The 11,548-nt window shown below is 50.2% G+C and overlaps 1 protein-coding gene across 1 annotated transcript in view; it reads right to left on the reverse strand.

The window, feature by feature from the left end:
* Positions 1–11,548, reverse strand: part of Ppil2 (peptidylprolyl isomerase like 2) — a 24,566-nt gene that overhangs the window by 2,665 nt on the left and 10,353 nt on the right. The window contains exons 6-19 of the mRNA XM_021184549.1: positions 11,269–11,320; positions 8,221–8,312; positions 7,568–7,657; positions 6,872–6,947; positions 5,751–5,911; positions 4,118–4,193; positions 3,791–3,897; positions 3,342–3,431; positions 2,997–3,030; positions 2,329–2,446; positions 1,190–1,246; positions 687–759; positions 534–596; positions 250–386 (exon numbers count right to left, since the gene is read on the reverse strand). Of these exons, the coding sequence (XP_021040208.1) occupies positions 250–386; positions 534–596; positions 687–759; positions 1,190–1,246; positions 2,329–2,446; positions 2,997–3,030; positions 3,342–3,431; positions 3,791–3,897; positions 4,118–4,193; positions 5,751–5,911; positions 6,872–6,947; positions 7,568–7,657; positions 8,221–8,312; positions 11,269–11,320 (1,226 nt within the window). The remainder of the gene's footprint in view (positions 1–249; positions 387–533; positions 597–686; positions 760–1,189; positions 1,247–2,328; positions 2,447–2,996; positions 3,031–3,341; positions 3,432–3,790; positions 3,898–4,117; positions 4,194–5,750; positions 5,912–6,871; positions 6,948–7,567; positions 7,658–8,220; positions 8,313–11,268; positions 11,321–11,548) is intronic.

Consider the following 11,548-nt stretch of genomic DNA (forward strand, 5'->3'; position numbering starts at 1 on the left):
TGCTTGCGAGTCCCTTGAGAAACTATCCACAGATAGCCTTCCCTTCAGAAGCCCCCTCCACAGTGCTGCTCCCATACAGCCCAGCCAGTAAGGCATCCTTGCCTGCACCAGGCCTTCCTTATCAAGCCCCTCATGAGGCAGGCCCCTCAGTCTTACTGGTCTCCAGTCTGGCCTGTGCTGCTCTTGCTGGCTTGGTAACCATGAAGCACTATGAGGCTACGGGAGATGCTGCCCGTCAGTCACACTCACGTGGCCGCAGGGTGGATGTACTTGCCCACCCCCTGGCGATATGTCTGGGGTCCCTGGTTTCCAGGCTGGGGCTGACTCATCTTGACCTTGGCCTCTGGATCCACCTGATGCTGTGTCTTCTTCCTTTCCTGGGCAATCTGGGAGGGAGCAAAATGTCTGATAAAGAACCCAAGGGTTGGCTCTTCTCACCCCCAGATAGGAGGGAGGGCCAAGGCTGATACAGAGCCTCCAGGTGTGCCCTCCTGCTCCTAACAAGGCCATGACTTGCTTGGCACCTTCCTTACCTGGGCATCGGCCTCCTCATAGGGATCCACAAACACTGTGGTTGTACATATGAGCACTTCCTCCTGGTGGCAGAAAGCTCCGTGAGCAGGCCAGCAGACTTCCCCAAAGAGCACCCAGTGGGCAGTTGTGCATTGTTCTCCCTAGGCACATACCTTAGGACGATCAGTTTTAGGGTCACTCTCCACATTCTCCATGGCTGTCAGCGTGTCAAAGCCCCCAACAACCCTGCAGCAGAGTGACAGAGTTGGCTGGGTCCCAGAGTGCTCCGAGCAGAGTGGCATCACGGCAGAGCTGAGACATGCCATGAAGAGGACTGACAGACAGTGCAGAGCCTCAGAAAGGTCAGTCCAGTCACCAGGCAGGACAGGATGCGCCACAACACAGAAGTGAGCAGCACACCACACCCAGCCAGGTTTGGTGACTAAAGTGTTCCTGGATGAGCCACAGTCCGTGTTTCCATACTTCTTCCCCCCAGTTTGCTAAGGCAGGATCTTGTATGAACTGTGGCTGCCTGGGTGTCTCCTCTTCTTGGCCCCACAGGCCAGGAGAGCCAACCTTCCCCTATAGAAATACCCAGTCCTCAGTGGTAGTTGGGGGGATAATAGGCAGTGAAGGCCCACACTGCAATCCAAATATTTACAGCATCTACTCTTACCGTCCAAAGATGGTATGCTTCTTATCCAGGTAAGCGCAGGATCGGAATGTGATGAAGCTGGGGAAAGTACAGGGAGATCAGGAAGCAGCAGGCTGTCCCAACAGTGTACTCTAGGCTAGTAATGACTGCTCCTCAATAGAAGCCCTGCCCAGCTTGGAGCTTCCTTGGACCCGTGTATGCTGCCCACTGCCTGTCTCTGCTAAGGCCACACAGGTAAATCCAGACCTCTGGCTCTCAGGAGAAAGCCGGAGTTTGGTTGCCAGACCTCCCTTGGAAGGCAAGCAGGAGAGGCAGGTGGCTTGAACATAGTCATTAGACTCTTTGGAGGAAGGAAATGGAGTGAGAGACTCAACCCCATCATGAGCCCTGCCAGAGGCAGAGGACTGAGTCAGGCTTCTAGGGTGAAGTACAACAGTCCAGATGTGTGCTGTCTGGAAGTACAACAGTCCAGATGTGTGCTGTCTGGAAGAAGCTCTAGACTACAGACTGTAAACAGGTGAGAGCAAAAGGCTGGACAACATGAGACAAGGTGGGAGCACCTGCAATCCTAGCAGGAGGCTGAGCTCTGTCCAGCCTGAGCTACAAGACCTTCTCTCTGAATAAATCAAAAGGAAAGCAGAAAGTATGATATCCCTACCCAGAGTGGCAAGAGGACAGTCCTACAGGGTCAACAGGACAGCAGCCTTCCCCTGACAGCCACATCTAGTGAGGCTCAGAAGGCTGAGTCTACAAGCTGCAATGAGCATGCCTCCCAGCAAGCAGGGGCATTTCTGAGGCCACCAAGCACACAGTGTACACTTGGTCTCATTTGACTGTGCTGCCCTTAACCTCACTATGGAACCAAGGATGCCGGAGCTGACTGGTTGCCATCACCTCACAGGTGTGTGCCACATGCTCCCATTTCTGCCTGACCTACCCAGAGAGGACTTTGGTGCCTATCTTTAAGTACTATCTGCAGCTCGGAATGCTATTCAACCCGCTGACTTGGGCTCCTTTATTGAAGGGGTCTAGGCTTCATCTAGGTGTGCCGTACTTTGATTGGATTTAACTTAGGCCAAGCACAATTTTTAGGGAGACCTCTTAGGTCCTTTGAATATCACCCCCAGCAGCTAAGTAAAAAGAGCTGGACATGGACTCACAACTGAGACTTGTTGGTGTTGGGCCCCGAATTGGCCATGCTGAGCACCCCACGGCCCGTGTGTGAAAGGTTGGGACGGAACTCATCTTTGAAAGGCTTGCCCCAGAATGACTCTCCACCTAGAACAGAGAGAAGCACTGTCAGTGGTCAGCCACAAAGCCTAGTAGAGAAGCATCAGGGAGCCGTGGCCTTGAGGCAGCCTCCCTGATTACATCTAGATGCCAGAGCCTTCTATACAAGCTGACACTGCTCTCTCACCTGTAGGCCAGGGCTGAAGGCTTAAAGCTACAAGGCATCATTCTAACACACGGGTCCAAGTCATAGTTGGCCCATGGAGTTGGAGGCCTGGGGGAAGATTGTCATGCTCTGTAGGAGCAATGGGGGCACCTTCTTGCATGACAGGAATGCATGGCCAGACATCCTGAGAGTGAACAAGTGGGTTCTGAGAACTTCACCTCCCTGTCTTGTTATGGTAGGACCCCGAAGCTTAGGAAAGAGGCACTGATACTGTGGAAAAAGTAAGGGGCATGCACAAGGTAGGCCAGAAGGCCAGCCACCCCCAAGTCTGAAAGATTACATACCCAGAACTTAAAACCCAGCTCCCTACCAGGCCCCATAGAAGAGTCACATTTATTATTCCAACAGAACAAGGCTGGCACCAGCACCTACCTGTGCCTGTACCTGTGGGGTCACCGCCCTGGATCTGCAAAAATAAAACCCAGTGAGGCCATTGGCTCTGATGATGCTGATCACCCCACACACCCTGCCTATTAACTGGACAGGCTTCCCACAGGCATGTGCTGCAATAAGGACAGGGACCTCCTCTCTGACCCCAGCTAGGTCTTCCCGGATGAGCACTGAAGGGCCAGCTGTAAGATCCCTGGCACAAGATACACCTGAAGACCCTACCCTGGCCACACATGGCCTGGAAAAGGGAAGGTATGAGCCTGTTTGTTTCCTGGATGTTCCCCATGTCATCAAGCATCTATGGCCACATCAACCTATACCACTCACCACAAAGTTCCTGATGGACCTGTGAAAGATGGTACCATCATAATACTGTTTCTTGCAGAGCTTGATGAAGTTTTCACAGGTTTTTGGTGTCTGCAAAATATCCCAGCAGTATGAGGCATAAGACATGCAGACCTTTATCATAGCAGAAAGTTCTGTAGGCTTTGGTTCAGTCTGACTTCTAAAAGCTAAGCTACAGAGTCCTACAGCCATATGACACATGGGGAAACAGAGAGTCGGGGCCCTTTCCTAGGATTTGCACATACATACACTTACCAAACATCCAAGGAGATATGTTGCTAAAGGGACTCCAGGGAAGGAAGTCAGAGCCCTTTTGATTCTCAGAGGCAGTCAGGTAAGGCTTCTTATAAGTAAACCAACTATAGCTCCACATTTAAGGCAGGACTAGCCCTTGGCCCCAGGAACCACCTGGTGACAGCCATCACACTTACCAGGTCACAGTGCAGCTCTAAGTTAAGGTCGCCCTTGTTGGTGTGAAGCCTTACATAGCCCTTTTTCTTCACAAACTGGTAGCGCAGTACATCTTCATCAATGACAGCTGCAAACAAGTCCTGAGCTCTGCACTTGCCCTGCACCCGAGATACCTCCTCCATTCAGGCCACACAAGATCAGCACTAATGAGCCTCCCGTCAGGGGCACCCCAGCTCTGAGAAGAATGCAGGAGCCAATGCAGATTCGAATGAGAAGTAAGCAGGAAGCCCCACTTGCTACCAATGTGAGTTCTGTCCCAGTGAACAAGAGGTAGAGGCAGCTAGTACCTGCTTCATGCGTGGTCTCAGGTACCATGGCAGTAGAGGTGAAGGATGCACTGACCTTCCCTGTGGAGTAGTGGGCCTGCAAGAAAACCATGTGCTTATACCCTACAATCCCTGTCCTCAGTGCAGCCTCCCTGACCACTACTCATAGGCACAGGGAGAGCCCAGCCCAAACTGAGAGCTGGCAAAGACCAGATGACCAGCTTACTGATGGCCTAGGTGATGGAGTTAGGCCTACTCTATAGGTAGAAAGTGTTGCCTGCCACACTTGCGCTGCCTTCTCCCACAATACCACTGTGCAGGCACTTGTAACTTTATTTCTGAAGGTTTTTTGGTTTTTGAGGTAAGAGTTTCTTTCTGTGCATCCCTGGCTGTCCTAGAACTCACTCTGTAGACCAGGCTGGCCTTGAACTCAGAGATCTGCCTTCCTCTGCCTTCTCAGCACTTGGATTAAAGGTGTTTGTCACCAACACAGTTCTTTAAAAAAAAAAAAAGATGAGTAAGGTGGCTCACAACTTTAGTCCCAACACTTGAGAAACAGAGGCAGACGATCTATGTGAGTTCAAGGCCAATATGATCTACAAAGTGAGTTCTAGGACAGCCAGAAATACAGAGAAGCTCTGTTTTGAAAAACAAAACACCATGTGCATGTCTAGTGCTCTTAAAGATCAGAAGAGGGAGTTAGATCCCCTAGATAGTTGTGAGCTGCTATGTCAGTGTTGGGAATCGGACCTGAGTTCTCTACAAAGTCAAGTGTTTTTTTTTTTGTTTTTTTTTTTTNTAGACGGNTTNTCTGTATAGCCCTGGCTGTCCTGGAACTCACTCTGTAGACCAGGCTGGCCTCAAACTCAGAAATCCGCCTGCCTCTGCCTCCTGAGTGCTGGGATNAAAGGCGTGCGCCACCACTGCCTGGTCCCAGGTTATATTTATATACAATAGTACATGGAATAAAAGTACTTTTTCCATCATATAGGGGAAAGAAAACAAAAGAGGACTTGCTCTACAATTCAGTAATACCCAGAAGTGCAATGGCTATGTTCAGCTAGGGAAATTATAGATGAACTTTGGTTTTCCACATTTTCCTGGAAAATCCCTATGTGGGAGACTCCACCTCTGCCTTCCCCATGGCTCAGGCTCTCCAGACTCATCTACATGGGAGAAAGACAGCACCTATCGGCTAAAAGTGCTAGAGAAATTCCAGCACCACAGCTGTAGATAGGGCATAGGGCAGAGAAGCACGCTCGTCCCCAGTAAGGCCCAGGTAGGGGCTGAGACCTTGGTAGCTATAGCAACCCTAGCCCTCCTGCCATCACAGATCTGCACACCCTCCTATCTCTGTCCTGAAATGTAAAAGCTGCCTTTGGAACACCAAAGACAGCGGGAACATTGATCACTGAAGCCTGTGTCAGGGCCAATAGCATAAGGCAGCCCTATTCCTGCTGAGCCACTGTTGCCAAGGGACCCCAGCTTGTCAACCATTCCTCCACCCCAAGAGGGTGCTATCTGTTTGGAGCCCAGTCACCCCAGCAGCCCTGGAGGGTCCCCGCCACCATGCCAGCAAATGCATCTAGGCCCCGTGAGCACCTTCCCTGGGATCTTTCTCGGTGCAGAGGCAGAGGCAGAGTGCCCCACTCACCGCATTCAGTTGGTCCACCTTCTTCTTCTCAGGTGGCCTCATGGTAGCTGCTAAAATCTCATCTCCTTTGAACTCTTTGTAGAGCTCCTGTAGCGTCTCTCTCGTCTCCGAATTTGTATTTTTCAAATAATAAGATGGGTCTTGTTTGGCCTTTTCCTCATCTACAAAACAGTATATTGGAACTGAGCAGCCAAGGCCCCAGAAAACCAAGGCCCCAAAGAGCCTCAAGGTGAGCTAACAGGAATAGAGATGGGGAAGGCCACAGGTGAGTTGATTAGGCAGGGTCCTCTGGTCTAGCACAACCATGACTTACTGCCCTTGATCATCTGGCAGGAGCTCTCGTAGGTGTAACAAGGGGGTTGGTGGAGCATACAGAAGACGCTGTCACGTGAGTGGCCTCAGGCCTGAAGGGATGTCCCTCATAAAGTCAATGGGAGTCACCCTGGTCCCTGTATTACCTCTACTGCAGCCTTTTCACAATGATGTTTTGCTTTTGTGAATTTAAACATGTTTATTTCAAGGGAAGGAAGGCCACATGTTACCTGCTAGGCCAAAGGCTGTAACTTACTGGGCAGTGAGCTTCCCTAGGCCTGGCCTCTGGGTCTCCTGAGCACAGTTATCCCTGAGTCGTGTGTAGCTGGCTCCTTGGTATGGCACAAGTGAGCTCAGAAACTTGAGCTACTCCATAGTATTTTATAGTACGTTACGGTATGTTACAGTGTGCTCAATGGCATGGACCAAGCACAGGAAGCAGGAGGGTCAGGGCCCTAGACAAGTCTCATGTCACCCAGTCTCACCTGCAGCCCTGTCACTGTACCCTGGAAAGAACAGTGGCCAACGGCAATCCAGAAAGCACAGTCCCACCAGAGCTAGGGAAAGGTAGGTGTCTTTGTGTTTCAGCTGCTTCTCTAACCGTCTGACAGACATGGTAGTGTATGGTTGTAATGCCAGCACTTAGAAGGGAAACGCAGGAGGATGCTGCACATTTAAGGACAGCCTCATCTATACAGCAAATTTCATGATAGTCAAAAGCCACTCAGAAGCATAGTGTCTGGGCCCCGAGAAGGAAGGACTTGCCCGAGAACATGTAGTCACTCACAGTAGCCTTTAGGTGTCCATACCTGGGTCTATTATTCTCATGTTATTCTTCACATGGAAGAAGTTGCTAACATTGAATTTGTCCAAGTTGGTGGGGTCCTGTGAGAAGAAGAGAACACTCAGAAGTACAATGGACTGTGTCAAGCATATCAGGCACCTGTGCCAGGTGTTGAAGGCTGGAAGGAGGCCAAGGCTGTGCCCCAACCCAGTGATAAGCAAGATGGCACAGACTGCCTACCTGTTCATCAAGCAGTGTGCCCTGCCTTAGGCCTCAAAAATAAGGAATGAGGCTTGCTGCCAGGTAGCACAGGATGTGGACTGGGAAGCCATTGGACCAAGCTTCAGTCAGAAAGGAACAAGCCACAGAGTAGTTTAACCCTATTCTAGCCTGTGCTCCCTTGAGGCCATCCACACACCACCATGGGGACAACTGTGTAGCTGCTGTTCTGAGAGTAGGGATGGGACCTGAAAAGCAGCCTAAGTGTCCTAATACCTAAGACAGTTGTGGGGCAAGTGTAGCCCTCATATAGGAGCCATGAGAGCCAGAGGCAGTCATGGTCCACAGTGGCTGTAGGGGAAGGGGGTGGCACTAAGCAATAGTTGGGTAGCAGCAGGCAGGGGTGTTATGGTACAGACAACCACCAAGCCTGGTGAAGAAAACTGGGAGGCAGAGGGCAGAGCAAGGGTCAAGGCAAGGCACTTCCTGTGAAGCTCTTTACCTGCAGGGTGATGATGTCTTGCCTGGAAAAGGGCTCATCGGTCAACAGATCCCGCAAGTTCTTGGCCTTGATGTTTAGCTGCTCCACTGCCTAGAGCAGTACAGAGATATCACAGTTCCTCTGGGCCGGCACAGAGGTACGAGGTAAACAAGCACACAGGGCCACTCTGGGGTAGAGTCTCAAGAGCTCTCACCTGTCTGGCAGAGGCTAGCCAAACCAACCTGGCCGCTTCAGGCAAGAGTTCCAACATGGGCTCTCCTGTAGTATGCCTGTCCCCATCCTAGACTGAGCCAGGAATGGAGACAGCTCATGTCCCTCCTGCCAACCTGGCCCCTGCCCTAAGAACCTGACCTCTTTTTATCTCCCTTTACTCCCATGTTTGTTCCAGAGTCTGGTCCATGCTGAAGACAGAGTAATACTTTCTGGGCTACAAGGAATCCTTGCTTAGGCAGCCCAAACTGTCGGCCTGGGTTTGAGGTCCAAAGGCCACTAGAGTCACCTGACCTTTATTTTAGAGATAATGTCTTGTGCTAGAGGCTACGAAAGGCATGAGGACAGGCATGCTCACTGTTCCTGGTTCACCCTCAACACTCAGCCAGGCACACGTTCGGGCCCAACATTAGATAGTCCCACTCATTGCAATGGGGGTCTACCTCATAGGTGTAGACATTGCCAGTTGTCCTGATGGCCACAATATGGGTGTTGTCAGTGAACACGGAATACAGCACTGGACAGTGGTACTGCCCTAGAGAGAAAGCACACACAGGACTAGTGGCCCTCAAGGGCTTTGATTAAACAATCATGATAGTACATATTTTAACTGTAGCTACTAGGAAACTGAGGCAGAAGAACAGAGTATAAGGCCAGCTGGACAATCTACCACGACATTGTCTCAAAGTGGAATTCTAAAAAGGAGTGGCAGCAGTGTATTTGCCTAGCATGTGCTAAGTTCTACATCCAACAAGTACCACAGGGGAGGAGAGAGGGAAGAAGGGAGGCTGGAGGGAGACAGGGAGGATGGGACAGAGGAGGAAAAAAAGAGACGGAGGAACCAGTAGTGGTTAGAAAAGAAAGAAGGCAATACCTTAGGCCAGCTGCCAAGACCTGGGAAGGCCAGGGTTGGCAGCCATTGAAGCTCCATCCTACACCATTAACAAACCCCTACTCATTTTAAAAGGCCACATTCCTGCCGCCTTTCTCAGAACAGTGGCAGCCTCCAGCCAGAACAGGCTGGCTCAGGTGGCCACCTTCTCCTCTCAAAAGCCATGCCAGACAGAGACCCTGTCTCCACCACCTTCGACCTCTTCTCATCTTTATCTCCTGGCCTTCCTCACCTAGCTCTCCACCCAGCTAGCCAGCCCCGATAGATGATCTACCATCCAGCAGGGACCCAATAGACAATAGGGTGGGAGAGCAAACAGTCATATTACCTACATGCATCTAGATAGACTTCTAAAAATCTAAGTTAAAAAAAAAAAAAATCACCCACAGCATACGCCTTTAATCCCAGCACTCAGGAGGCAGAGGCAGGTGGATTTCTGAGTTTGAGGCCAGCCTGGTCTACAGAGTGAGTTCCAGGACAGAGAGAGAGAAACCCTGTCTCAAAAAAAAAAAAAAAAATTCACCCACATGAGTTCACTCAGCATGCACGCACACACGCACACACACGCACACACGCACACACACGCGCACACACACACGCACACACACACACACACACACACACACACACACACACACACGGAAATTTAACCACTTAACCACTGGGTATATATTTGATGTGACCAGGGAATTCCTGTTCACTTATTTTTTAAGTGTCACATGCTATTACTAAGACATAAGTCATGGGGAGCAGGGCGGGGGAAGGGTATAGGGGGTTTGGGAGATAGCATTTGAAATGTAAATGAAGAAAATATCTAATAAAAAAAAAGTAGAAAAAAAAGACAGAAGTCATTATATTTTTCTTGTTGTTTTGTTTCATGCCAGGGTTTCTGTGTAGCTCTGGCTGTCTTGGAACTAGTTCTGTAGACCAGCTGGCCTTGAAAACACAGAGATCCCTCCGGCTGATGGTTTCCACAGTGTTAAGACTCCTGCCATGGCCGGGCGTGGTGGCGCACGCCTTTAATCCCAGCACTCAGGAGGCAGAGGCAGGCGGATTTCTGAGTTCGAGGCCAGCCTGGTCTACAAAGNGAGGGCCAGGATAGCCAGGGCTATACAGAGAAACCCTGTCTCGAAAAACCAAAAAAAAAAAAAAAAAAAAGACTCCTGCCATGCATGGACACCCTCTAGCACACCTCTGCTGGAATGTTCTTCCCACACCTTCATACAGGTCCCTCTTACCAAGTCTTCTCTCAGGCCTGTCTGCTGCCCTCAGTGGGTGTCCTACTGGTCCCCTTCCCTCCTCTACTTCTGTCTAAAACAGAGAAGACATCTGATGCACCAGTCATCTTTTGCCTAGATTCTGCCGGCAACGAAAGCTCTTCTCAATCAAGGCTACATGCATGCACGCATACATGCACTGCCACACATTCGTGCACACACACCTCACTCCCACCAGTACATCTCCAGGCAGAGAGTAGAGGAAGACCTGCTCAATATGAGACACATGACCTATGAACCCAAGGTTGCTGTATATCAGACAATGAAGAAAAATGCCTGCTCCTCCCTATGCTTGCAATATTTCCCTGGAAAACACCCAGTGAGCACTGACAGCAAACTCGCCCATGTCACTTGTACCAGAGTGAAAAGGAGACCCCTTAGTCAAGACCACACAAGACCACAAAGGGTCCACAAAAGATCAATCAGACCCCAGGATGGGAGCAAGGCAGCTGTAGCTGTAGCTACATTATCCGGATAGGCAACAAAAAGCCACAAAGGGACTCACAGTAGGAGGCTCCAAGTGGGGCAGAGGTGATGACAGTCTGATCCTTTTTTTGTTTTGTTTTGTGTTTTGGTTTTCCGAGACAGGGTTTCTCTGTATAGCCCTGGCTGTCCTGGAACTCCCTTTGTAGACCAGGCTGGCCTCAAACTCAGAAATCCACTTGCCTCTGCCTCCCAAGTGCTGGGAGGCTGACAGTCTGATCTTGAGTAGGAAATGCCTCCCTAACACTGCAACCACAGTGGGACTGGCCACCCTGGGCCTTGCTCTGAGCAACTTCCACCTACAGTCATGAACAGCCCACAGCCTCAGCCAAGTACAGCTCACGCACAGGGGTCCAACTATAGCAGTAGCAGCTCACAACTGTCTAACTGCCTTTATAGGATCCACCTATCCTTACTTAAACCACCTGGACCTTTGAGAAGCCATGTGACATCTGGAAAAGCAAAAGCAAGTGTCAGAAAGGTACGAGAGAGGGAGGCTGAAGATGAATCTGTGAGGTAGAACACTGGGTAGCACTGTGCGGCCCATGGTCAGCCTCCAACCACAAGACAAGAAAGGAGGACTAGAGAGGTGGCTCAGTGGTTAAGAGCGCTGTCTGCTCTTCTAGAGGTCGTGAGTTCAATTCCCAGCAACCACATGGAGGTTCACAACCATCTGTATTTTGATCTGATGTCCTCTTCTGGTGTGTCAGCAACAGGATGCTCATACAACATTAAATAAAAATTTTAAAAAAAGAGAAAGAAGAAAGGAAGTTGCTGAGAGTAGGAGTTCGGGGTCTCTGTGGGCCAGTCCTGGAGCTTTGTCCAAAAGGGATCCTCACCTTCGCTGTTCTTTGCAAAGTTCAGCTTGATCAAGGACTTCCCATCAAGTTTCTGGAAGACATATAATTAACAATAATTAATAAAGGGTGAAGTAACACAGAGGCTCCCAAGACAGGAGCAACAGGGACAGAACAGAAAGATCTCTGCACAACTGACCCTCTGCAGCTTACACAGAAATGGAGATCTCTCTGGGAAGTCTCCAAGACACAGCCAGGACTCTTGAGGCGTCTAGGATATTAGTCCAGTGGTTGCACTGATGTATCTGTAAACCCTAGGCTG

Source organism: Mus caroli, chromosome 16 (genome assembly GCF_900094665.2).
Source record: "Mus caroli chromosome 16, CAROLI_EIJ_v1.1, whole genome shotgun sequence".
Classification (NCBI taxonomy): Eukaryota; Metazoa; Chordata; class Mammalia; order Rodentia; family Muridae; genus Mus; species Mus caroli.